The 23,466-nt window shown below is 39.3% G+C and overlaps 2 protein-coding genes across 2 annotated transcripts; one reads left to right on the forward strand and one right to left on the reverse strand.

Moving 5' to 3' along the window:
- Positions 1–15: 15 nt before the first annotated feature.
- On the forward strand, positions 16–3,521 carry atp6v1d (ATPase H+ transporting V1 subunit D). Its single transcript, XM_085247505.1, has 9 exons — positions 16–268; positions 981–1,098; positions 1,385–1,464; positions 1,554–1,621; positions 1,706–1,750; positions 1,849–1,952; positions 2,338–2,404; positions 2,525–2,603; positions 2,825–3,521. Exons 1-9 carry the CDS (start codon positions 228–230, stop codon positions 2,967–2,969), a joined length of 747 nt encoding a protein of 248 aa, XP_085103631.1. The 5' UTR covers positions 16–227; the 3' UTR covers positions 2,970–3,521.
- An 847-nt stretch (positions 3,522–4,368) lies between these two features.
- pals1b (protein associated with LIN7 1, MAGUK p55 family member b) lies at positions 4,369–23,466 on the reverse strand. Its single transcript, XM_085247502.1, has 14 exons — positions 23,240–23,466; positions 20,052–20,533; positions 17,840–18,048; positions 14,937–15,014; positions 12,081–12,200; positions 11,076–11,237; positions 9,760–9,837; positions 9,484–9,667; positions 8,051–8,119; positions 7,896–7,967; positions 7,173–7,334; positions 6,629–6,831; positions 6,251–6,361; positions 4,369–5,340 (listed from the first exon to the last, which is right to left on the reverse strand). The coding sequence occupies exons 2-14, from the start codon at positions 20,377–20,379 to the stop codon at positions 5,164–5,166; spliced, it is 1,953 nt and encodes a 650-aa protein (XP_085103628.1). The 5' UTR covers positions 20,380–20,533; positions 23,240–23,466; the 3' UTR covers positions 4,369–5,163.

The raw sequence follows: 23,466 nt of genomic DNA on the forward strand, positions 1-23,466 counted from the left end.
GCAGAACGAGTTTGGTTCTTTGGTCACATGACGCGGAGGGCCAGCTGATCATCGCCGACAAGATCACGACCGTCAACTCGATCTGCTCTTCTAATCCTACACGAAGAGCAAGATTTTAGCTGTTATATGTCTAGATTAATAATTCAGGATTCGAGCTAAAGTTGTAGTGTTGATTTAGGGAAGCGGGAGTGAACTGAAAATCTCAGTAATCGACAAAAAACGGAAAGATGTCTGGAAAAGACAGGATCGACATATTCCCCTCCAGAATGTAAGCAGCTTGTGCGATGGCTAGTTGCTAAAGCAATGTAGCTTCGTTAAAGCTCATATACCACTGTTTTGTTGACATATTTGCTTTTATATATGAAAGTTGTGGATAATTTTCTGCATGCATTTGAAAAGCAGGGATCGCCGTTTTGTTTTGTGCCAAGGTTACCGTTTAAAAGAGGAAGAATCCTGCTGCTGTCATGTGATATTTCTAACATTATCCAAGTGTGAGCTGTCAGTCGGAGAGACTTCATTTTGAAATAAACTCACTAGAGAGAATGTGGCCACCTTGATTAATAAGACCCTTTTCTTTCTGAACTACACGTTTCTTTGGACTTGGTACTCTTGGAGTATAAGACTTTAATAATGCTATTAAGGCTGTTCCTGTCCTTCAGAGATGACCCATTGAACCAGTATATGAAATGGGGAAAATAAGAAGCAAATCCATTTTTTAAAAAAGAGCTTTAACAAGCATAGAGGTCGAGAGAGAAAAGAGGAAAATCTGCCGGTTTAAAAAAAAAAAAAAAAAAAAAAAACTGGGGTGAGGGTATCAACTACCAGAGAAGAGAGACAGAGACCTTGGGATGGCCTAAGGTCTGAGTGAAAACATGACAAGGAGATGAAATGAATGAAACTTGGTTGTGTCATTTTACCCCTAATTTAACCATCTGATTCAAATAGTGTTAAAAATATGTGGGTTTTCTCTGGATTTGCAGGGCTCAGACCATCATGAAGGCTCGGCTGAAGGGAGCACAGACCGGCCGCAACCTGCTCAAAAAGAAGTCCGATGCCCTCTCCATGCGCTTCCGTCAGATCCTTCGCAAAATTATTGAAGTCAGTTTAAAATGAGCCTTCGTTTTTGGTCCTAATGTGGTCAAAAGAACCGATGATGCAACAAATACTTTATTCATACATCATGATCTTTGGTTGGAGGCTGTAGCTCATGATAATGCTCAATTAATCTGATACTAAGAGGTGTTTCTATAGTAATTAATTGGGTACCTTCATTGTTATAAACTAACAAATTACAGCCAGTCTGAATCAAAACCTCATGAAATAAAATCTTCCTGAAGGCTTTCAGCTACATGTTTCCCAAAAGTGTGTTTATTTATACTTTTAGACTAAAACCAAGATGGGAGAGGTGATGAGGGAGGCTGCCTTCTCTTTGGCTGAAGCTAAATTTGCTGCAGGAGACTTCAGGTAAGAATGAGAATAACGTGTCAGCGACGTGATGTTGTGTTCTGGTGCAGATACACAAGCAACTTCCATCTGTTGTTTTTGGCCTACAGCACAACTGTAATCCAGAATGTTAACAAAGCCCAGGTGAAGGTCAGAGCCAAGAAAGATAATGTGGCAGGTTAGCATCAAAAAATATTTTCTCATTTTTAATCATTTTTTTGTTTTGTTGTGTTTAAAATATCTGCTGCTTTTCTTCTTTTAGGTGTCACCCTTCCAGTATTCGAACACTACCAAGAAGGCGGAGACAGTAAGTCCAGTCACACGTCTGAGTTTGGTGTAACTCTACATCGGGTTTGAAGGGAATCGCAGAGAGCGCTCACCCCACGATGTGTTTGTGTCTGTCAGGTTATGAGCTCACCGGTTTGGCGAGAGGAGGAGAGCAGCTCTCGAGGTTGAAGAGGAACTATGCCAGAGCTGTGGAGCTGCTTGTGGAGTTGGCCTCCTTACAGGTAGGAGGCGCTGTTACATATTAAAAACATGCTTTATAGTTAGGGTTTTTTCCCCCCAGTGGTATTATCATTGAAAAAAGCACAATGTAACGTCCCTCATTGAAACTAAAATTGTATTGATGATCTCAAATGTAACTGTGCACAATGTGAGTGTATAATCAAAGGCTCACATCCTAAATGACCAAAACAACTCGTGAAAACAAAGGGGTAGCGTCTCCCGCTATAGTTTGTGTATTCCTGCTGTGTGGCATATCACTACAACATTACCACAAAGGATACATTCGTACACTGAGCCTGTGTGGATTAAAGATGCAGATAAAATGTAATCTATACTCTAGAAAAGCTGAAGTTTAAGTGGAAAAAATTGCTCAATTTTGGTTTGCAGACATCTTTTGTCACTCTGGATGAAGCCATAAAGATCACCAACCGCCGTGTGAACGCCATCGAGCACGGTAAACACACTTAACATTCAACTGCAACCTTTTATTAATACATTTATTTATTAATTAATTTTTTAAATAAAAAAAAAAAAGGGTTGGTGCAGGTAAAATAATTTTGAATCCGCTTTGCAGTGATTATTCCCAGGATTGATCGCACCCTCACCTACATCATCACAGAGCTGGATGAGAGGGAGCGAGAGGAGTTTTACAGGTGATGATGTTTTCTGTCTGCCTCGTGAAGGTTTTAGTGCATAAACCTAAAAAAAAACTTATCAGGAGGCATCTTTTGCATGTTTATTAGATATTCTTGTTCCAACTGGCTGTCCACAGCTCCGAATTCATTCTGTCACTACCCCAGCAACTTAAGTCCAAAACCAGACTGCCCAATCCTCAACTTTTGGTTATAACACAGAATGTTCTCTGCTTTGCCAGACTGAAGAAGATCCAAGAGAAGAAGAAGCAGCTAAGGGAAAGGACGGAGTTGGAAATAGCCGCCCGTTTAGCTGCTCTGGGACCCATCGCTGAGCCCGCCAACATGCTGACAGAGGAGGCGGATGAAGATCTGCTGTTTGAGTGAGGAACATTACAGGCCACCGACTTCACTAATCCTTTTATTTATTCTGTGCCTCTCTGGCCACGTCTGCGTGTCTTTACGTCAGCGATGAAAGTTGTTTGTTTCTTTTTTTTGTGTCCACGTCGTGATGATTAGTTCTGAGTGTTTCCAGATGTGTACAGGGATCAAAGTGCTGTTCGGTATAATACACAAGTGAGACCAAAGCAGTCTCTAACAAATTAAGCAAATATTACAATGAATATGTTTACACATGGTGTGCAAGTGATGATAAAGAAGCGTCCCGTGTGACCGATCACCTTGTAGATATTCAAGTTTTATCATATATAGAGGCATTGCATGCTGTACAGCTTAAAGTGGTTGTGGATTTCAGAGGGTGCGAGTGTGCGCCGTGGAGACCCGTCCTGCTGCTCACTTCATATCGTGCGGTTCCTGTTACCTCACTGCAGGCTGTTTACCATTTCACCAGAAGCCCCAATGTGACCCTGTTGTAAAATGTGATGTGCAAGTCAAAACAGCCCAACACTTCATCCAAATAAAGATGTTCTAAATATTCAACCACTGATTGAATTTCTTTTTTCCCCACTGAAGGGAAAACATTTTAAGTTCCATATGTGAAGACTGCTAAGAGACTGCTTCAAAACCTTTAATCAAGTGCAAATTATACTGTGTTTAAGCAAAATTAAATGTTATCTTTTTTCAAAGGAGATCCATTTCAGAGGTGTTCTCACTATTGGATACATCTCATTTAAGTGAGAGGAGAAACTGAATAAGGAACTTATGTTAGTTACCCAGTGGCTCTGGCAAGAGTGGCACCACAGTAGATTTAGACCCATTAACACTGTGTTGAAAAATGTTTTTAACTGCAATCTAAACTTATGAAAGAAAAAAAACTCTAGCATGCTGATAAGTCTTTTGCCAGTTTGGTCAAATTTGTTTTGTAAACGTGCCTGATGGCCTTGATGGACATGGTTATTGCTTCCTGTTCTTAGCTGCAGCCGGTTTGATAGTCTACTGCTGTCACCCATCTGCTTCAAGGTTCAATTGTGCATTCGGAGATGCTCTTCTGCATACCTTGGCTCTGACAAGTAGCTAGTGGTTTAGACCAGCGCTCCCCAACCCCAGGGCCACAGACTAGTAACAGGTATCAGGCGGCGAGAGTTGAGGCTCGGGTGTGAAATTGATGGTTTTCAGGGTTTTTATTGTTAACTTGTCCTGACAAATACCCAAATATAACCATATAAAAAAATAAAACTAACACTGAAAACAAAACCTAAAAATTCTCAAACATTAAAAGCTAAACTCAAACCACCAAACCTGGAATCTGAACTGAAATGGAAACTCAGAACTACAGAAAAGATAAAAAGAAAACCTTCTCTTTGATATAAAAGCCAGACAAAATATGTGACTTGTTCACATGTGTTTTATTTTATTAACAATTCATGAGCACAAAATTGTGCTTATGAATTTGCAAATGAACTGCAAAGAATCAATACAGTATTTGTTGGAATCACACTAACTGCTCTTATCAATACTGATAGAAAAACAAAAAAAAAAACAAAACCAGAAACTCGGCAGTACTTAGCAGCATTACTGTTTGTAACGACAACCAGCTACAGTGGTTTGTTATCACAGCGTAAAATCATAAAATGAGACACAAAATCAAATACTGACAATGGAAGTAACTCCAAACTGTGCAGATTACAGCAGATCTCTCTCCTGCACTTCTGAGTGGAAGACGGTGCCCTGGAAAAAGCACTGATGCTTCTCTTCTGTTTGGTACCTAAAGAGTTTCTGATCTGCTGCTTCATTAGGGAGTCAATTAAAAACCAACACATAAAGACTCCCACACACAAACTGTAACAGTAAAACACTTGATCCTTTGGTCTAGAAAATATGTATGTACAGTTATAAATAACTATTAAGCATAGAATAGAAATGGTTCTATTTTGTTGATAAATGACTTTGCATAAAACTGAGATCAACAGAGAAACAAAAATCACCAACAGACACACGCACACCGACAACAAAATCAAAGATTAAAATTGAGTCCATCCCTGTAACGATCACCTCCTCTACAATCGAGGAAAATGTGCAAGTCAAATTCCAGTGACAGTTTACCAACCGTCCCTGGTTCGTTTTTCACTCTCCAGTCTTCTGTTTACGTCCTTCGACTCATGGTGCTGGGACACAGTGACCTCTAACACAGCCAGGACGTGGGCACCCACTGCGGCTCAGTGTCCAGTTTATCTATCATCCTGCGCAGCTCGTGGAAAGCCTGGTCTGGATCCACGTTCAAGATGGTTGCATCAAAGTAGTGGCTGAAATTTTGCTCCATCTCGCGGGCCTTTTCAATGACCTCCTTCAGCATGTCCGGCTGTGCACAGGACATGGACATCAGTTCAAGAAACTGCAGTAGTGACTCTTATTATCACGTGTCTTCATTCTCAAGAGCAGTCTTCATGAACAGAGGCAATGTTTATTTACTGATTTTTATATCTAAATTGGGATCCAATACATTTAAACAACGGTGTACACACATAAAAAACGTGCCTGGGACTTTTCCCCACATATTAACTGCGATCTATAAGAATGTGTCATGTGTACTTCACACCATGTGTACACACATTTTTTTTAAGAGTAAGTCTGTTATGAAGTTCAAGTCAAAAATAGTGTGATAAAATTTAAAATAATTAAAAAAGGCATTTTTTTTTATTATGGAATCACCTTTTGTTCTTCATAAAATAATAAAACTGATTTGCCTTTCTCTTCGGGTGATGCTATAAATTCTTTTCTCTCTATAAGTTAACGCATAAATGAAAAGGATCAGATCTTGTTTTTGTTTTTTGATCCATTTTTTATTTTTATTTTTATATCATCATCTTGGCCAGCACTACTTCAAAGACCGGTGCTGTTCTGACAGACTTTTGAAAAGCCGATGATGTGATGATGTCATTTTATTTAGTAAAGTGAGTAAAATTTATTTATTAATTAAGCGCTTTTCATGACTAAAGCTGGGATTGGGAATTGAGCTAACAGTGTATGCAATTTATAAACAGGACTATGTACTGCTCTCCATGACTGATGAAACAATGCCCCTTTCTGCCTTTGTGTTTACACACAATTTCACTTTTGTTTGGTTTGTGTGCATCTTGCCTCTAGTTTTACTATCTCATGGCGATTCTGTGAGTTAGAGACCAGTTTTTATGCAATATATGTGAGTAAATAATGGTCATTCCCTGCTCTGCCTGAACTATGTTTTCTTTTCTGAGCTGGTCAGCGTTTACCTTTGGTGTTTTCCCCTCTGTGGCCAGCAGGGTGCGTAGTCGCTCCTGAGAAGGAGGAGCTATGAAGATCACATATGGCTTAAGGTTGGAGGATCTCAGGACTTGCAGTGACTGACAGAAGAAAAAAATCAAGGCACAAAGAAACAAAATGAATGGAAAGAGCAACACAAGGGGAAAAAAACAGATTAAATATGGTGTCTTCAAATGTGTTATTTCAGCTTTGATCAGGCTTAGACAGGATTAAGACTTATGTTGAGGAAATGAAAGGGGGTCATTATGTTCTGGCAGGGCCACAGTGGTTAAGATCACAGATGAGGAAGGATCTAACGGGCTTTGTAATTAACATGTTAGTGTCTGGACAGTAACGAGGTCTCTTACCCTTGTGTGTAGGCAGAGCAGACAGATGCGTCCAGAGTTGATGACGTGTCGGACGGAGTCTGTGCTGGTGCCATACAAGTTCTTCTCGTACTCCCCCGATTCAATGAACTTTCCCGTTGCCAAGTCGGCTTCAAATGCAGAACGGGTTACAAAATGGTACTCGCGCCCATTCCGCTCATGTATCCTCGGGCTCCTGGTTGTATCTGAGCCGTTAAGAAGGACAGATATAACTGTTTTACATTTTCTGAGCTTTAAGTTGTCTATATATATATATATATATATATATATATATATATATATATATATATATATATATATATATATATATATATATATATATATATATGTATATATTATATTTTATTACTATTTTTTTTTTAAATTTATCTGTGTGACAAACAGTTGTGCATTATGTGATAAGTTAAATGGTTTCACTTCTTTACTGAACACCAGAAACACGTTCCGCTCATCATCTGAGGTCTGTGTTTAACATTTCACGTCGCCTCGCTCTGGGCTCTGTTGCTTTGACCAAGCGGAGACTTACGTGGAACAGCGACAGCAAACTTCTCAGGTTCGATGGAAAGAAACCTCCGGCGCAGCTCATCGTGACCGCTGTTTGTTGGGCCGATCAGAGCTATGGGGCGTTTGCGGTTGGCAGGCTGGTGATAGAGCGACATCTCCTCATAGGTCAGGATGTCATCGTAGTCTGAGGAGACAGCATGGGAGGGGTTATTGAAACATCCCTGACCTACATACCAAATTATTTTGAGCTCTTGGGCTGACCTGTGACCTCTCTGTGGAGGATAGAAAGATGCATGGGATTAAGAGTTCAATAAATTTACTGTGTTTGAGTAAAGTTTTTTTTCCATAGTGCTTCATATCTGACCCTCATGGCTCACAGTCTGCCACTTTTAGCCGTGGATCAGGTTCATTAGAACAGTATGTGTGCTACTTAGTGAATATTTGTGTTTCTATGTGTGAGCCAATCACAGCACAGGTTCCTCCAAGCCATTTAGGCACCTGCTGGTCACCTGTTCGTGCGCCCTCTGATCCTGTCTGTGAGGGTAGGACTAATCTGACCGGAGACACACCAAGTCTGATCAAGCTGAAGTGAGAAAGACGAGACGTGTCAGCTCTGGTGTGGAAGTGGTCTTTCACGTGTGACAAAGACAGAGCGACACTGGGTTAAGACTGTAACCAGAGCCCACTTTTAAATGGGATTATTGCTCAAACCACTGAAGAGCGACACAAGAGAAGAAAGCCTTACCTGTACTTTTGCTGGACTGTGACGTGCTCTTCTTCCTCTGTTTCTTACTCTTCTTTGGGTACCAATTCTTCCCTGTTATTACAAAGAAATTTGCTTTAAAAGGCAAATTATCACAAGACTGTTAAAACACGCTGAGCACGTTAACTTCGTCTTACCTTGCTGCTCTCGACTTCTGTCTGTTAGAGTTTTCTTTAATGTCTCTCTCTGTTGCTGGAAGCTCTTACCTAAAAAAAAAGAGAACGTACAGACAGTTATTAGTAATTTATATAAATTCTATTATACTGGAACATTATTTGTGCCTAGACTGGACGATTACTACGTGGCCAGAAACCACCAATATTACAAATCCTAAGCTTTTGCAAGCCTACTATTGTTTTTCTTTCTCTACCTAAAGAGGGGGAGACAAAAAGATGGCCCGCTTTCGTCCCACCACAACAAGGCCTAGGTCAGAAAGTAATCACAAATAATTCTCAGGTGTTTGCTTTAATCTGCTTGACGTGCCAGATGGATGCTGATTCCTGCCAGGGTAGTAGTGCCAGATTAGCTATTAGTCACTTTCAAGTACTCTTCTGAGACTGGGTTTCCAGTTACTAGAAGGGGTCGAGCACATTACTGGCTTATCATTATTTTATAAGAAGCTCTCCTATGTAGCCCATGCATTAATTATTAAAGATTTTATTTCATGTATCATCTCTCAGAAATATGCCATTTTGGAAAGTTGTTACCACGATGTGAATTAATTATGTGTGTACGCTACAGGCAGTGTCACAGTTATTCTTTCTGGCAATTTTAAGTGTGTAACCCCACAAATAGTATTCGCTTTGCATATATCCATATACGGGCTCCAGTTTTTTGTGTTGCTTTTCCATTATAAATGATACTCAGTACATCTAGTAATGATTAATAATCAACAAATCTACCCAAGTTATATAATTTCATATCTTAATGTACACATTTCCACGTAGCATTTTGTTTGTGCTTACTGACCGACGGTTTAACCTGACCACAAAAATAAATACAATTCAATTAAGTTTTATTTATATAGCGCCAAAGTACAACAACAACAAAGCTTCGGTGTGCTTTATACTGTAAGACAAAGACCCTACAGTATTCTGGAGAAAACCCCAACAATTAAACGTTCTCTATGAGTAAGCACTTTGCGATGGTGGAAAGGAAAAACCCCCCTCTTAACAGGAAGAAACCCCCAACAGGACCAGGCTCAGGGAGGGGCAGCCATCTGCCACGGATGGTTGGGGTGTGAGGGGAAAGAGAAAAGAATAAATAAAAAGAGCTACTCATACCAAAACAGGAGCTTAACATTAAATAACATTTTACTGCTCCTCCTCTTACACATTTGAGCCTTGTACATTGCAAAAGGTATTAAAAAACAGCATGTATATTTTAAAATATAATACGATGTGGGGTTTTTTAATATAGTTATATGTCTTTTATTACTCCATGCTGTGTGTATGACATCACAACTATATGTATTTGTAAATATTATGCAGCATTATGTCCTTGCTGTTATTATTTGTCCTTGTTAAGCAATAAACTTCATAATGAAATTCAGCTCCGGTCTGACTTCTACCTGGAATGAGTCCAGCCAGGGGCTGGTTTTCCTCATCTCCATCCCTGTAGGCTTGCCACCAGTTGGAGTCATCCTGGCTGATGACATGGAGTATATCTCCCTTCTGGAAGGACAGGCCCAGCTCTCGACACGGCACGAAGGGGTCATCAGACGGGTCGTAGTCAAAGTACGCTCGTACGTGCATCTGAGGGCAGGGTTTTACATTGTGAAGGACTCTTGCACGCATGCAGACAGGCCATCTCACGCACATACGGCCACATACTGTAAGATACTTACCACAGTCTGTCTGTGCAGGGCAGGTTTAATCTGAGAGCTGGGGATGAGGAGGAAGGTCAGAGTGCCATGCATTTGTTGCTGTGGAAAACATGAATTGCAAAAAAATTGAACACAACAGGAATATGAAGAGTCATTATTCATTTACTTGTAATTTAGGAGATGGATTTTATATTCTGAGAGCACACTTAGTTCAAACAACTATTATTTGCATATCTTTTTTAAATGACAGCTTGAAATTCAATTTGCCTAAACAACATTTTTTTTAGCAGTAACATTATTTTATCTATTAATAAGAATTATATGTTAAAACTCTTTTAGAAATATTCATTTATTATTTCAATTTAGAAATAATCATTTTTTAAAGTTATATTCTCTGTGAGTGAAACCTACTGCAACCAGCATCTCAAGTAAGATACCTGTTTTATATATATATCCCGATGCCCTTTGTGACATTAAAGTTACAAACAAAGTGTCCAGGCAGCAGCAATCTGAATGTTCATTACAACATGAAAAAGTATTTGTCCCCTTCTTGATTTCTTAGGGTTTGTTTTGCATATTTGTCACACTTACATGTTTCAGATCATCAAACAAATTTAACCCCTTAAAACCTGAATCATGAGAGACCTGTCAGAAATCTTTAATTTTTTGATAATGGAGTGTTTGTTGAATCTTTAGACAAAATATATAAAAATATATCAAATCTGCATATGTGAGTTTTAATTTGAAGAACATTTGCTACATAAATAATATTTTCGCAATTTAGTAATTAAAAGTGTGTCATGCAATTTCTATCATCTTTTGGGGTAAAAAAAAGTCACACTGATGATGTAGAAGTCTCAAAAACTCACAAAAACACATGTATCAAATATGATCCGCTTGGCTTTAAAGGGTTAATAGTAGTCAAAGATAACCTGAAGAAATACAAACTGCAGTTTTTATTTTTGATTATTTAATTTATTAAGGGAAATAAAATCTGCCCACTTATTAACTGGTTGCGGCACCCTTGGCAGCAAGAACTGTAATCAATAACTGGCAATAAGTCACATTGCTGTGGAGGAATTTCTGCCTTTTCTTCTTTGCAGAATTATTTTAATTCAGCCACACTTAGTAATCCTTACTTGGATTAACTTTTGATCTTAAAATCTGTTTGATGAGCTGACGTTTAAGATTAATTTAACATTTATGGGGGACAAATATTTAAAAAAAGAAATCAGAAATGGGACAAATAGTTTTTCATGTCACCGTATTGAAATACTTTGTGCCATTATTAAAACAAAACAAACTGCTATGAAAAATAAAAGAGCACTTGAAATTACCAGCAAGTCGTGGACTTCATTGACGTGTTTCCCACGGATAGAAATCCCGTTGATCTCCAGGATCTCATCTCCTTCACTGAGGAGGCCACTCCGCTCTGCTGCTCCGCCCTTTACAACACGGCTCACCACCACACTGTCCATGTCATTACGTACTGTTGCACCCTGATGACCACGCACAGACACACACTTACAAAGTTTGTACAGATGGCATAACAAGAAAAAGACCTTACATTGAGCAAAGACACAAGTCTGAAGACACAAGGAGAGGAACGGGTGTGAATACAAAGAAATGCGACCACCACTTTCATTTCCAATTCATTCCCATTGGATATGGGACACTCAGGCTGACAGGGATTCATTCTCCTCCACAGTTTGAATGCAACAACCCTTCCAATTCCATCCTCATTTCACAGGAAACCAGAGTCAAAGGAGAAACATATGTGGGCGCTAGGGCAGGTAGTTAATGATGACTATGTACTGGTGCATGAAGACATGACTTAAGTAATTTCTGCTAACTATTCTCCCTCGGAGGCCAAAGGATGTTATAGTACAACTCTACATTTAATATTAAAAGGATTAGTATACCTTGCTTGCATTCCTAACATGATGAGCCACCTTTGGGAGTGGTATTGTAGGCTCAACTGAAAACTACCGTCTGGTATCTGTTCTCTTCTCTACTGATGAAGTAGGGTCAGGTTGACAGAGAAGCTGATGTACGCTACTGAAAGTAAGCAGTTTACAATCCATGATGAAATCACAGATGCACATGTGCAACTGGTCAGAATGAGACTTTCAGACAGTGAACTCAAAGTAAGAAGCAGCGCAGAGACATACGACGAGATAATCTTGAAGGAACACTAGCAAAAATGAAATCAGGTGAGGCATTTTTATGACATAGCTAATTTTTATGGGTTGTGTTGCAATAAATTATGATTGACTATCCTTGTTACCATGTTTCTTATTCTTTCTTTGCAGATACAACCAAAAAAATTGATGACATCTCACCAGTGGAGTGTCTCTGGCCTTCTCCAGCCGCACTAATTTAACCGTCTCTCCGAGGTACTGGGTCACACTTTCCTCTGCCATTTCCTGCACTGCCACGCTGTCATGGGCCTGCATCAGTGCCTGCAATGCAAACACACACATATATTGTAGAGAAAGAGTATGATCATGCAGAAATATACAAACATGTAATGAACAAAAATAAAGTGTGAAAGGAATAAATGAGGACTTGAGGAGAAACAAAGGATGCTGCGTTCTATAGCAGTTGACATGGGAAATAAAATGATCATAAATCTTATACGGTTTTAATCAAATTCTTCACGGCTGTGATTTTTTAATGTAAAATGATGAAAGACGAAGTGATACCAAACAAGTTTCCAGACCCCTTTGACATGCACCTGCAAGCAGAAGCATCCTGCCACCCAATCTTTTTTAACAAGACCAGTCTGCAAACCCACCTCTAAGCCAGAAATAATACAGATATTGCTCCTTCACTTCATTTAATGTGACAAGCGCTCGGTACCCCACGATTAATAACCGTCGGTCCAAATTAGTTTCTCTATCCTGCAGCAGAGGGGACCTGAGAGAGCAGAGGCCGGGCTAAGCTTTGGCATACACGCAATCCGTCTTACTCTCCCCTGCATTTAGGAGTCAAAATGCACGGCCATCAATCATCAAACACCTTTGGCTGGACTGCTCCCGAGGAAACGGTGTCCCAGAAAACAATGAGAGGGAGACAAGGGGACTTGAGGGGGCCCTGCTCGTCTCTCACATGTCTCTATTAGTTTTTCACATGAAGCCGTTTACCTGTACTACAGGGTGACTCATGTGAGCCTCTGCTCCCTGCAGAGAAACAAACATAATCTGTTCCAATTTCTGTGCCACAAGGCAGACTCACATCTCATCACTCTGCCCCTGCCGGCTACACGGTTCCAACTCAGTGGAGGGGTTAACCGACATCGGGGGTGGGAGATTGCGATGCTTCACATGGTCATCTGGGTCAAACATCAGACCCCGTGGCGCTCCCCTGTCAAGACCCTCAACCATAAAAATCATAGCAGAGTAACGCACCTGGGGTCTTTTCTCACCTTAGTGCCTCGCTAATAGACGATGACAGCCTGATAATGTGACTTCATTTTTTCCTACAGAGGAGTCACTTTAGTCTAAACTGACAAAGGCAGAGTGTCACGCAACATCAAATAAATGCATTTTCTGTTGTTCTTTTCACGTTGACACACCAATTTTTTTTAAAACAAAAACTCCCAATGTAATGCTGCAGGGGTTACCCAAAATGAAGCGTGTAATGTTTTTTTATTTTGTTTTTCTTTTAAAACAGAGCTGTGGGAGTGGCCTTTGTCTACTGCAATGCTAATGTTTCTGTAAAGATGCAAAAAGCAGCACATGAGAGAGGAGCATCTTAATTGTCCAGTTGGTCAGCTAGGCCAGCAGCAGCCTTTGGCAGTGTACTGTCAGGTCATTACTACACGGGTTACGGACAAGTCGGACCTCGTTATGTTGAACTGTAGCCATGTCACAAACAGTGGACAAAAAAGCTCTTTAAGCAGTCCGACAAGAAGGTTGCTCAAAATTACATATGCGTAATTTAAGGACAGATATAACATTTCACCAATTTACAAATTACATATACCTAAAGTCATATTGCCACATTTAAGTTTAAATTTTAAGTGTCCCTCCATAACAAGTAGGCATGGGCCAGAATGGTCCTTTTTTTTTTTTTTTAAACAAATTCAATTTGTCTGACATCATTAGTGCTAATTTCAGTGAGACAACTCCAGTTTAAAATGATTTATTACAGCGGCAAAACATAGTTAGAGGCTGGCATCTAATTTCTGAGCTCATCCCTCCCTGCAAATATGATTGATGAGTAAATACCCCGCTGGAGACTACATATGGATACTGGGTTGGTGAATGGCTCAAAACAGGTGGGAGTGGAGATGGGCAGGACTGACATGTCAAAGAAAGTGATGGTATATTCTGCAACTTGAACAGACCGGAGGAGGGAGTGTTTGGACACATGAGCATAAAGTGCTAAAGCTTGAGCTCAGTGTTTGTACTCCTTGCAGGAAAGCTCACCAAAACACTACTGCTTCAACAACACTACACATCTATATTAAAACTTATGGTTGTGCTCAGTAAAAATGTGTAAAAAATAAACTAGCATAACAAACCTAATTTTTCACAACCTTTATTAAAAAAATAATTTCATTAAAAAAATTAATTTAAAGGAGGTGGATGAACAACACACCAAATGGCTAATTTAAACTGCTTGAGGAACAAGTTGATCTTGAAAAAAAGCCTGACACACACACAACCTGAATAACACCTAAAAATAAGAGTTTTAGAATTAATATGTCATAGAGGATTTAAGGTCTTTAATAACCATCCGCCCTGGCCAAGTGTCCTTGATCAAAACAGTAAATTCCATCCATTTCATAACCCTGTGGCTGTAATGATGGAGAGCCTGACCTCTATATCTTTCATTCAAGAGAAAGGGCCCTATTTCACCTTCTAATAAAGTGCACATGACAGCAACAGAGATGTAAAACTGTCCAACTGTCTCTGAGCTGGTAGGCAGCCAAGTCTTATGGTTTATTGGCATATTCTATACTTCCACTAGGACCTCTGACATCCTAGTGGAAGGTGCAAGAAAAACAATTAGCCTTTTGGAAAGAGTCCAGTAAAACATTAATTATATTTCCAGTTGTGCAATTATCAGAATATTAACTAAATAAATGAGTTGGCCCAAAAGGTTCTGCAAGCTTTCTCGGCCTCAATGGTGCTGCCTTATAATAAAATTGCGGGTAAGGAGAGGTCATGGCTGGGAGGCTGATCTCTGACCTGGAGATGAGGATTGGTGAGCAGAGCTCTGAGCTCTAAACCCTCCTTATGTTGGCTGGACTGGAGAATCTTCTGTACCTGAAGAGAAACAGAGACACACCACAGTAAAATAATTCTGTCAAGAGCTATAAACAGTGCATCAAGTCAGAACAAACTGTCAACGGCTAATTAAAAACGTTTAACACAATAGGGACAATCAACCTCTTAATCTTTTATAACATGACTTTTAAGTCATCTAATAAGTCACAAGAATCCAAGTAAAATTAGAAAGTTAAATCCCCCTTTATCAAATTAACAGATATCAAATGTAGACCTCAAGGATAATTATGTATCCTATTTACTAACTTTACAAGGTTAGTTCTTCTTTCACACTTTAACATCTGAAAGCAAACACTTGATAGTTCCATGGTCTTCTCCTTACTGTACAGCTAAGGGGTCTAACTTTTTATGCATAGGAGTAGAACGCTATGATGAATAATATATAAGTAAAATGTGCATGAAAGGTTTCAACTAATGACTTTATCACCATTGTCATGGACATTATTTTCTGAATCTGCCCTGTTGTATCATATTTTACAAATGTAGCTCTTTCATCTTGTGACCCTCACTTGTTTTGCTGTCTGGGTACCAAAACGTACATACTGTAAATATCTATATGAAGTTTAGATGCTAAACTGTTCCCATCCTAAACCCACGTACACCATAAAAACCATGCTAGTGGCACATTCTGGTAACAAGCCTGTGGCATGGAAGAAACGTTTTCCAAGAAAACTGCAAGACAAATAACATTTTTGAAGTGATCTATGTATAACACAAGAATTTCCAAACATTTGGGGGGAAAAAAGTATATCTTTCAAAGTGCACACAAACATAGGTCCCTCACACAGAGTTAATTTGGAACCGCTCATGTAACTCACAGCAGGAGTTCGAATTCCGTGCAGAAAACTGCTCTACATACAGTCTTGTTAAATGCAAGTTTCATCCTGTGTTTATAATGTGCGAACTTTGTGTTTCACCAAATTTAACAAGCACTGGGGACTGGAAAATCCCCGATCTGAACGGCAGCATGTCAAAATTCTGGTCGATTTCCAGCCTGTCAAAAAATGTTCCGGTTTTCTTTCTTTCCTCTCTTTCTCTCTGTGCCATTTTAATCCTTTGGCTCTTGTGTTGTAATTTCATGAAACAATGCAGTGGCTGTGGCTTTGGACTCTTCATGAATAATCGCTAATTATTTTGGCCTTCTGTTTCTTCCCCTTCTTCTCTTGTTTGGAGCTTAGTTCATCCGTTACACTAATCAAAGCTCTCACTAACAAGGTGACGCACTTTCCCTCCCCCCCCCTTAGTGGTGCGGCGCCGCGGCCCACGCTGCTGTAAGCTGCTGGAGTTTCTTTTTCTGGCTGCCCAGATCCTGGCTTCCTTCCCGCAGTGCGCTGCACTGCTCAGCCAGCATCAAGGGCTGCCGAGAGATTAGTTTACCCAGTGGTCAAAGTGAGTGTCACACAGAACAGCCACTTAGTTTAGACATGCTGCAGCTCAAACTTTAATGCACTGATAAGCGCTTCGGGAGCTGGCCCGGCGGATGGGTGCGCACACTGATTTACTGTACACAAGAAAGGGAAGGGAAGACAATGTGCTGTGTGCGTGAGGCAAAACAGATCATCACACCCAGCCTCTTTATCTTCAAACCACTCCTGTCATGACTGGAATAGCAATTCTGTTGCAGTGCTGCTTGCTGGCCTTTGAATGAACTCTACACAGCTCACAGTCTGTTTTGTTGACACAAGTTGTACTATTACACATCTAGCCATCAGCTAAACATCACACTGAACGATGTCCTGAAAAGTCTCCATTACATTCTTTCATGTTACACCTATCACAAGTTGACACTAATCCTAATGAAGTGCCTATTGTGGGTGTAACTTGCCACAGATATACAGAGCTTCTATGTGTTTCATGGCAAACCACATCAGAATTTCAGTCTTTCTACAAGGTCTGTTCTGTGTGACAGGCTCTATTTTGAACACTGTGTGCAGAGGCTCAGTTCTGCTGGGACACAAATCAATTACTGCTGCTTTGCTTCAGCAGAGACCAGCTGGTGTTTTGTCAACAAGGAATTCAGGTGTGGCAGATTACCACCTACTCAAACCTAAAGATTGAATTGGTTTGTTGCTCTCTGTCACCTTCTGTACTGCAGCTCTGCAGGCACTGTAAACTGTTATTTAAATAGAAAACAGCAACTACCCGATGAAAGGTATCAAAAATAAAAAAAATTAGTTAAAAAACACTCATTATTTTTTATATTTACAAATAACCTGAAATACACCTTCCTCCTTTATTTCCCTGTCATATCATCCACTTTTCAACCTAATTGTCATATTAACGTTCTTGAATCTCTTTTGTTGGCAGCTCACTCAATTTTTATGCGCAACCTGGATCTCACATATCCCTCATTTTTGTTTTGACTCACCTTGTTAACCGCAAGACAATTTACATTTCATAATTATTCAGACTGGCATGGCTGTCTTTTGGGCAGCTTTGTTGAATTAATCATCACCTCGAGCAAAGATTTTTCACGCTTCACTGAGTTTGCTCAGTTGCTTTACTCACATATGCGCTTTGAAAGCAAATATAAACTGAAAGGGTCCAAGGAATTAGGAATTGCAGCCCGAGTGCCTTTTTGCCTTTATGCATAAAATGCAACCTCTGCAGAGGCCACCCTTGGACTAATGAGGTACAAAACTGGTTTTGTGACGTGGTTCAAATAATTAAAGTGAGGGCTTCATTATTCTCAACGCAAGACTGTGAACAGCTTCATCTGCAAATATAGTATTGTATATTTGTATACATAGTATTGCCAATGTTTCAGCCGTAACAAACAACTAGAAAATGATCATCCCACATACCTCCAGGCAGAGGTCTTGAGCTTGTGATGTAAGGGGGGAGGTGGGACTGACTCTACTCATCTGCTGAGACACAGCGCTGTATATTGAATAGGCAGTCCTGAAGTCTTCCTTAGTGAGGAGCTGCGTTATAAGCTCCACATCCTGCTGGCTCTGAGCATCAGTCAAGCAGTGCTGCACCCACTTCAGAGTCTGCAGCAACTCCTCCAGCTCTGAGAAAGAATCACAGACAGTGAGTAGGGGAACAATAGTACAGAGGCAATGCCGAGGAAAAGTCAGGACTTTAGCTTTTAGTCCTTTAAGTTTAAAATGTTCCTCATTGTTTGTCTTCTAGGTTTACTTTTCTGGCAGCATAGCTTCTTACTGCAATTAAATTCTAAGTCTTATACCTGTATATCAAAGTTTTCCACTAGCACATTCTGTATTTGGCCCAGGGTAATCTCTAGCTATATCACACATAGATCTACAACCTTAGTACTGCAGCACACAAGCTGTCTGTTGCTCTTAAAACATGTTATTTCTAAGTCATGTACAAAATATTTTCATTTTCAGAGGCATAATTACTTTAATTTTAGTGGAACTAGAGCTGATTTTGCTCCACTGCTTTCAAAGGTAATAGCCACCTCTGCTGCAAAGCCACCACGCATACTGTACATAGTATGCTTCTGCTAAATGAATAGTTGTTTACTTTCAGTGCAATGAAAATATAAAAAGAAGGTAGAAAATTTTAAGATTAGCAGTGCAATCTTCAGGAGTCATGGCATAAGAAAACATTTGGGAGCAAAAATCAAAACAATAATTAGACATCTTGCTGTGGAGGTCCAGAAATTTGCTCCCAGGCCACTAGTTATCTATGAGTCTTTATTTTTAGTCAACCTTTGTTTCAGTTCAGTAGTTGCTACAGTGTTTACACTGGAGATTTAATATGGAAGATAGTAAGAATACATTTTGTGGCATCCTTTTTTTTTCACTTCACATTTTCTTGGACAACGTTCATGAAGTAGTTTACAGTCTAGAGTAATGTTTATTATTATTTACTACTGACTGAAATTAGATTTTTATAACTGAACGTGCTAAAAAGTAGTTTGACACCAATATCATCTGAAGTATTTATATAGTAAAGAAATAATAGAAACTTTTAACTAATCCTACAGAATATTGTGTGTATTTTATTATACCACAGCAAAGCTCTGTCAAACCAAAGTCTTAGACGGGTCAAGGTACACAGGGACTGTCTGTGAAAAAAAAAAAGATAAGACCCTGAAGACCCGGTAAAAGTTACTTCCCAGGAAAATCACACTGTTTCTGTCCAGCTGTGATAAAAAAAATTTTTATTATCATTATTATTATTACTACTGTTGTTGTTGTTATAAATACATTAGAGTATGGGCTGAAAAAAATGACTTTAACAATTTGTATTTTACCCACTAAAATAAGGCTCATACTACATAAATCATGATCACTGAGTGCATCCTAGCTATATACTGATGACCTTAAATGATCTTAAACTGTATAGAAAATATAACAAAGACACTTTTTTCAACATAAACAAACAAAAAACATGTTGATCCATAGTGGTGTGCTCTTAACAAAACGTATGACGCCTTTTGTATGGCCTGCTTTAACAACGTGCTAACCTTATTTACAATCAATATTGTATGGATGTAAATAATGGTGCTAAAGATACAGAGGGCTGTTAAAAAAGAAAAAGAAAGTTTATCCACTCTTCTTCTAACAACATTTTTTTTCCTGGAATGCTGAATTTTTTATTTTTTTATTAATTTTATTGCTATTTCTGGTTTCTGTTATTTTATTACCGGTACTATATTTATATTTGTATTGTACAGCACTTTGGTCTACCAGGTGTATTTTTAAAGTGCTATATAAATAAATGATGATGATGATAATGATGATGAATTTTGTGCTGGGTTCAGCTAATCACGCACCCTATGGTAGCTGGGATAGGTACCCTGCAACCCTGAAATGGATAAGTGGAAGAGAATGGATGGATAGGTTCAACTAATCAGTGGAAACTGGACATCAGTGACACCAAACCAACCATCTTTAGTAACATCTTTCAATTTACCCTTTCACTGTTTAGTCACTAGTTTGACTCTTTCTGTTTTACCAAATTTTTTCTTAAGTATGCATACATCCCATTCTTTCAGGCATGTCTTCCTCACTGCAATCTCTCACTTCACACCTGTTAACTCACCGACTACAGAATCCAGGGAACATGTGTCTTTGGTGGCCTTTTCCTTTCCCTCAAAGGTGGGATTGTCAATGCCCACTTTAGGGTTCTGCGACAGCTTCTTGAGCCTTAGGGAAGAGTTGAGGTCAATTTCATGCTTCAACCTGCTGTCCTCTTCCCTCCTTTTTCTCAGCTCCTCTTGGTAATGCTGGATCCTCTCCATGTGGGCACTGCACTGTGGAGATTTGACAAGGCTGCTTTCATCCCCTGGACAGTCCACGGCCCTCTCCCTGTGGCTCTTGATCAGGCCTGAGGCCTCTTGCACATAACCGTTCATATGGGATGTGATCATCCCTGCTGCAGCAGTGTACCGCTCAAAGCACTCCAGTGTTTCCTGAGATCTGCTGGAGTGTTAGGAGGGACTGATGCTGAGACTGCTCAACTCAGGGGCCATACTGAAGCAGTGGAAGATGTAGTCCTTTTCCCTTTTTCTGTAATTTGTCATCCTGAAATTCAAACAGAAAGTTTCAAAGGTTTAAAACACTTCCTCTAAGTGTTTACATGCTTAATTCTAAAATATCTTTGAGGTCTTTGCTGCCAGCACATTTACTTTTTCTATAATTTTACAGATTGTAAATTAAAAAGAGTGTCACTTAATTTATAAATAAATGATTTGTTTCTTGTTGTTGTTGTTATATGCTCTCAGCATTTATTTGTTCACACTTGAAATAAAATACACCCATAGAAACATTTGCAAGCCTTATTAATGTAGTCTATGATCATGTAATATAAACTATGATTTAAACACACTATTTAATATTAATTTATCATTTAGACCTATTTTCAAACTAAATATGCAAAGATTTCCTACTTAGTTTCTCAAATTGTTTTCCCTTCACCTTAACTTTGCAGTAAAGCGAATATGTTATAGGACTGTTTTCTGCTACTACTAAGTAGCAGTTTCAGAAGTTGTCGTCTGAACCTGAATAACTGTGTTACTAAAAAACTTGCTCAGGCATGTAAACCTCATACTGAATCTGTGATGTTTCAGCAGCCTAGACTTGTCATGTTGAAGTTCTTTAACGTCTCAAATAACTCACATTGCAAAATTTCAGTCATGCTGAGACTTTTTGTTGCCTGTTGATCAGTGCCAGCACCGGCTCCCACGTCCTCTCATCAGTCTCACCACTAATCTAACTCCTAACAGGAAAGGCTTTTTAACCTTAGTCAATTAAAATCCCTTGAGTGCAGCTCCATCCAGCCATTTTCTTGTTTACACTTATCCCTAATTGCTCACCTGAAAAACTTAATCAACTCTATTGTATGTATGGGTGCCCATTATTCGATTACATACATGTATATAGTAACTGCTACTTTATTTACTTTTAAGGACGTAACATGCATTCATTTGATTCTGGTAGTATAGCAGACATGAAGCTTTGGTCAATTCATGAGAAAACCCCCCAAAAAACTTTCAATAAGTGAGTAGTGAAAGTGTTTTATAACAGGACATGTAGAAAGCCAAAACCATGTCTTCATTTCTTACATAATGTGTTTGTGTAAATACCATATTGTGGAATAGCTAATACAACCAGCTATGGCTTAAATACATTTCAGGATTAAAAGCTTGATTTTGAAAGCTTTCACCTGACCTTATTGCAAAGGCTTTGCAGTTAAGACAACCTTTACATGCAACAATAAAATAAATATAAACAAAAACTGTTGCTGAATGCCACCTCTCTTTTGTAGTAAGTCATATACTCACGTCACCCATCACTACATGGCAATCCCCCCTCCCCCACCCCCTTTTACCTACTTCTCAAAGCTAATTACGGCTGGCAGTCTTGTCTCTCAAAACCCTCCCTCATGGAAGCATTTAGCTGTGTTTAGAGTGGCGATGTACTGCTGACAAACAGCAAAGACTGCCAGCGTACCATCTGTTCCCAAGGGCTTAATTAAGCATGGGATCTCATCCTAGCTTGGTGGCCACAGCAGAAGTGGGAATATGCTGGGAGGGGACAGGATACCTGTGTGGAAGACTGAGCATGAATGTGCACACACGCACACAGACCCACTCACCCACCCACCTAAACATAAGCAAGTAAGACAATACAAAAAAAAAAAAAAACTGGTTCCAGTTAGATATTTGCTCAAGGGATTAAATATTTCTGGGAAAATAAATACTGATGCCAAATTAGACAGCGATAAATGGCTCAAATCAGCTCACCTACCTACTAAAAGATTTAGGTGACAGTGGAACACCAAACATATAAAACCCTTACAAAATAACATCATGAAGGAGGACATCCCATGACCACACACAAATAAATAGGAAACGTTATCGTGAATCACCCTGAATTCCTAGTTTTTCAGACTATGGCTCCATTAAACTTATCACCCCGAAATTAGCTTTGAGCAAGTCCTGGAATATTTGTCATGTATGTCATTTACTTACTGAGAGCAGTTTAAAAGTCCTGAAAAATGTTTGTCAAGTGAACATGGTGCACATAATAATTTTGCAACAAAAGTGTTAAAGCCTGCTCCGAGGATAAGGTATTACAACTCACTGTAAAATGCGGATAGCACCCTACACTGGCATGCTTTTTCTCGGCCAGTTTCTCTTTATATGGCCTTACAAATGATTTCATAATAACTAGTAAACATGGGAAATGGGCTTGTACCATTCCAGCATAACAGTAGATACTGTGAAATGTCTAATAAAGGCAAATAAAGACACAAAAATGCTTCTTAGTTAATTGGTAACTTTAAAATTTGCACAGTGAATCTTAAAGCACTTGTAATTTACTTTCTATTCCCAATGAGACACCAACTGTCTTGTTAGTAACAAAGGTAGAAATAAAATAAAATAAATGAGTTTCAGTTCATAGTATCCATAATTCACTGAAAATATGAATATGATAAATATGACATGATAGCTGGAACAGGCAAATTGTAAGGAGTTAGTGTCTAAATATTACTTATTGGGTTGAAACATTAATTTGTAGCTTCGTACAACTTTTAAAAAGTAGCAGCACATTTCTACAAAGCAGTACCACATCCGCTTAGAATAAGCAGCGGTCCTAATTTAAAAGTGTAAAATTGGATTTTTAATCAGCTAACGTAACAATAGCAAGGAACTTAGCTTAGTAGCATGGTACCGCTAACTGCGTAGCTTAACGGTAACTGTCCCGCAACAAACTCGGTGTACTTACCGCTTTAAAAAGAGCGAAGTGGATGAGATTTTCGTATTATTTTACTGTCCGTCGCTCAGAAAACGTGTGATTTGTTCACACAAGTACGAGCAGGATAAGGAAGACGTGTCTCCCGGTCTTCACAGAACCATGTTCAGCCGCTGCTGTGAGTTTTGTCCGGGCACAGTCGGGAACACTTGTGGCCATTGCTGTGGAACTGCGCTTGTTGTTTTGAGTCGTCTCCGTGG

Source organism: Mchenga conophoros, linkage group LG15, assembly GCF_057382185.1.
Source record: "Mchenga conophoros isolate Kocher_MC1m ecotype Shallow Benthic linkage group LG15, M_conophoros_male_GT1.1, whole genome shotgun sequence".
In the NCBI taxonomy this organism is placed as follows: Eukaryota; Metazoa; Chordata; class Actinopteri; order Cichliformes; family Cichlidae; genus Mchenga; species Mchenga conophoros.

What these genes read in the sequence shown, in the direction of transcription:
- pals1b (XM_085247502.1), bottom strand. Translation starts at nt 20,379, where the DNA reads ATGATCACATCCCATATGAACGGTTATGTGCAAGAGGCCTCAGGCCTG. An exon ending in CCTGGCTGGACTCATTCCAG is followed by an intron (nt 8,120 to 9,483) that starts GTAGAAGTCAGA and finishes CTTTTTTTTTAG; the next exon opens with GTAAGAGCTTCCAGCAACAG. An exon ending in CAGAAGTCGAGAGCAGCAAG is followed by an intron (nt 7,968 to 8,050) that starts GTAAGACGAAGT and finishes TTGTAATAACAG; the next exon opens with GGAAGAATTGGTACCCAAAG.
- atp6v1d (XM_085247505.1), top strand. Translation starts at nt 228, where the DNA reads ATGTCTGGAAAAGACAGGATCGACATATTCCCCTCCAGAAT. An exon ending in TCCTTCGCAAAATTATTGAA is followed by an intron (nt 1,099 to 1,384) that starts GTCAGTTTAAAA and finishes TTATACTTTTAG; the next exon opens with ACTAAAACCAAGATGGGAGA. An exon ending in GAGCGAGAGGAGTTTTACAG is followed by an intron (nt 2,604 to 2,824) that starts GTGATGATGTTT and finishes CTGCTTTGCCAG; the next exon opens with ACTGAAGAAGATCCAAGAGA.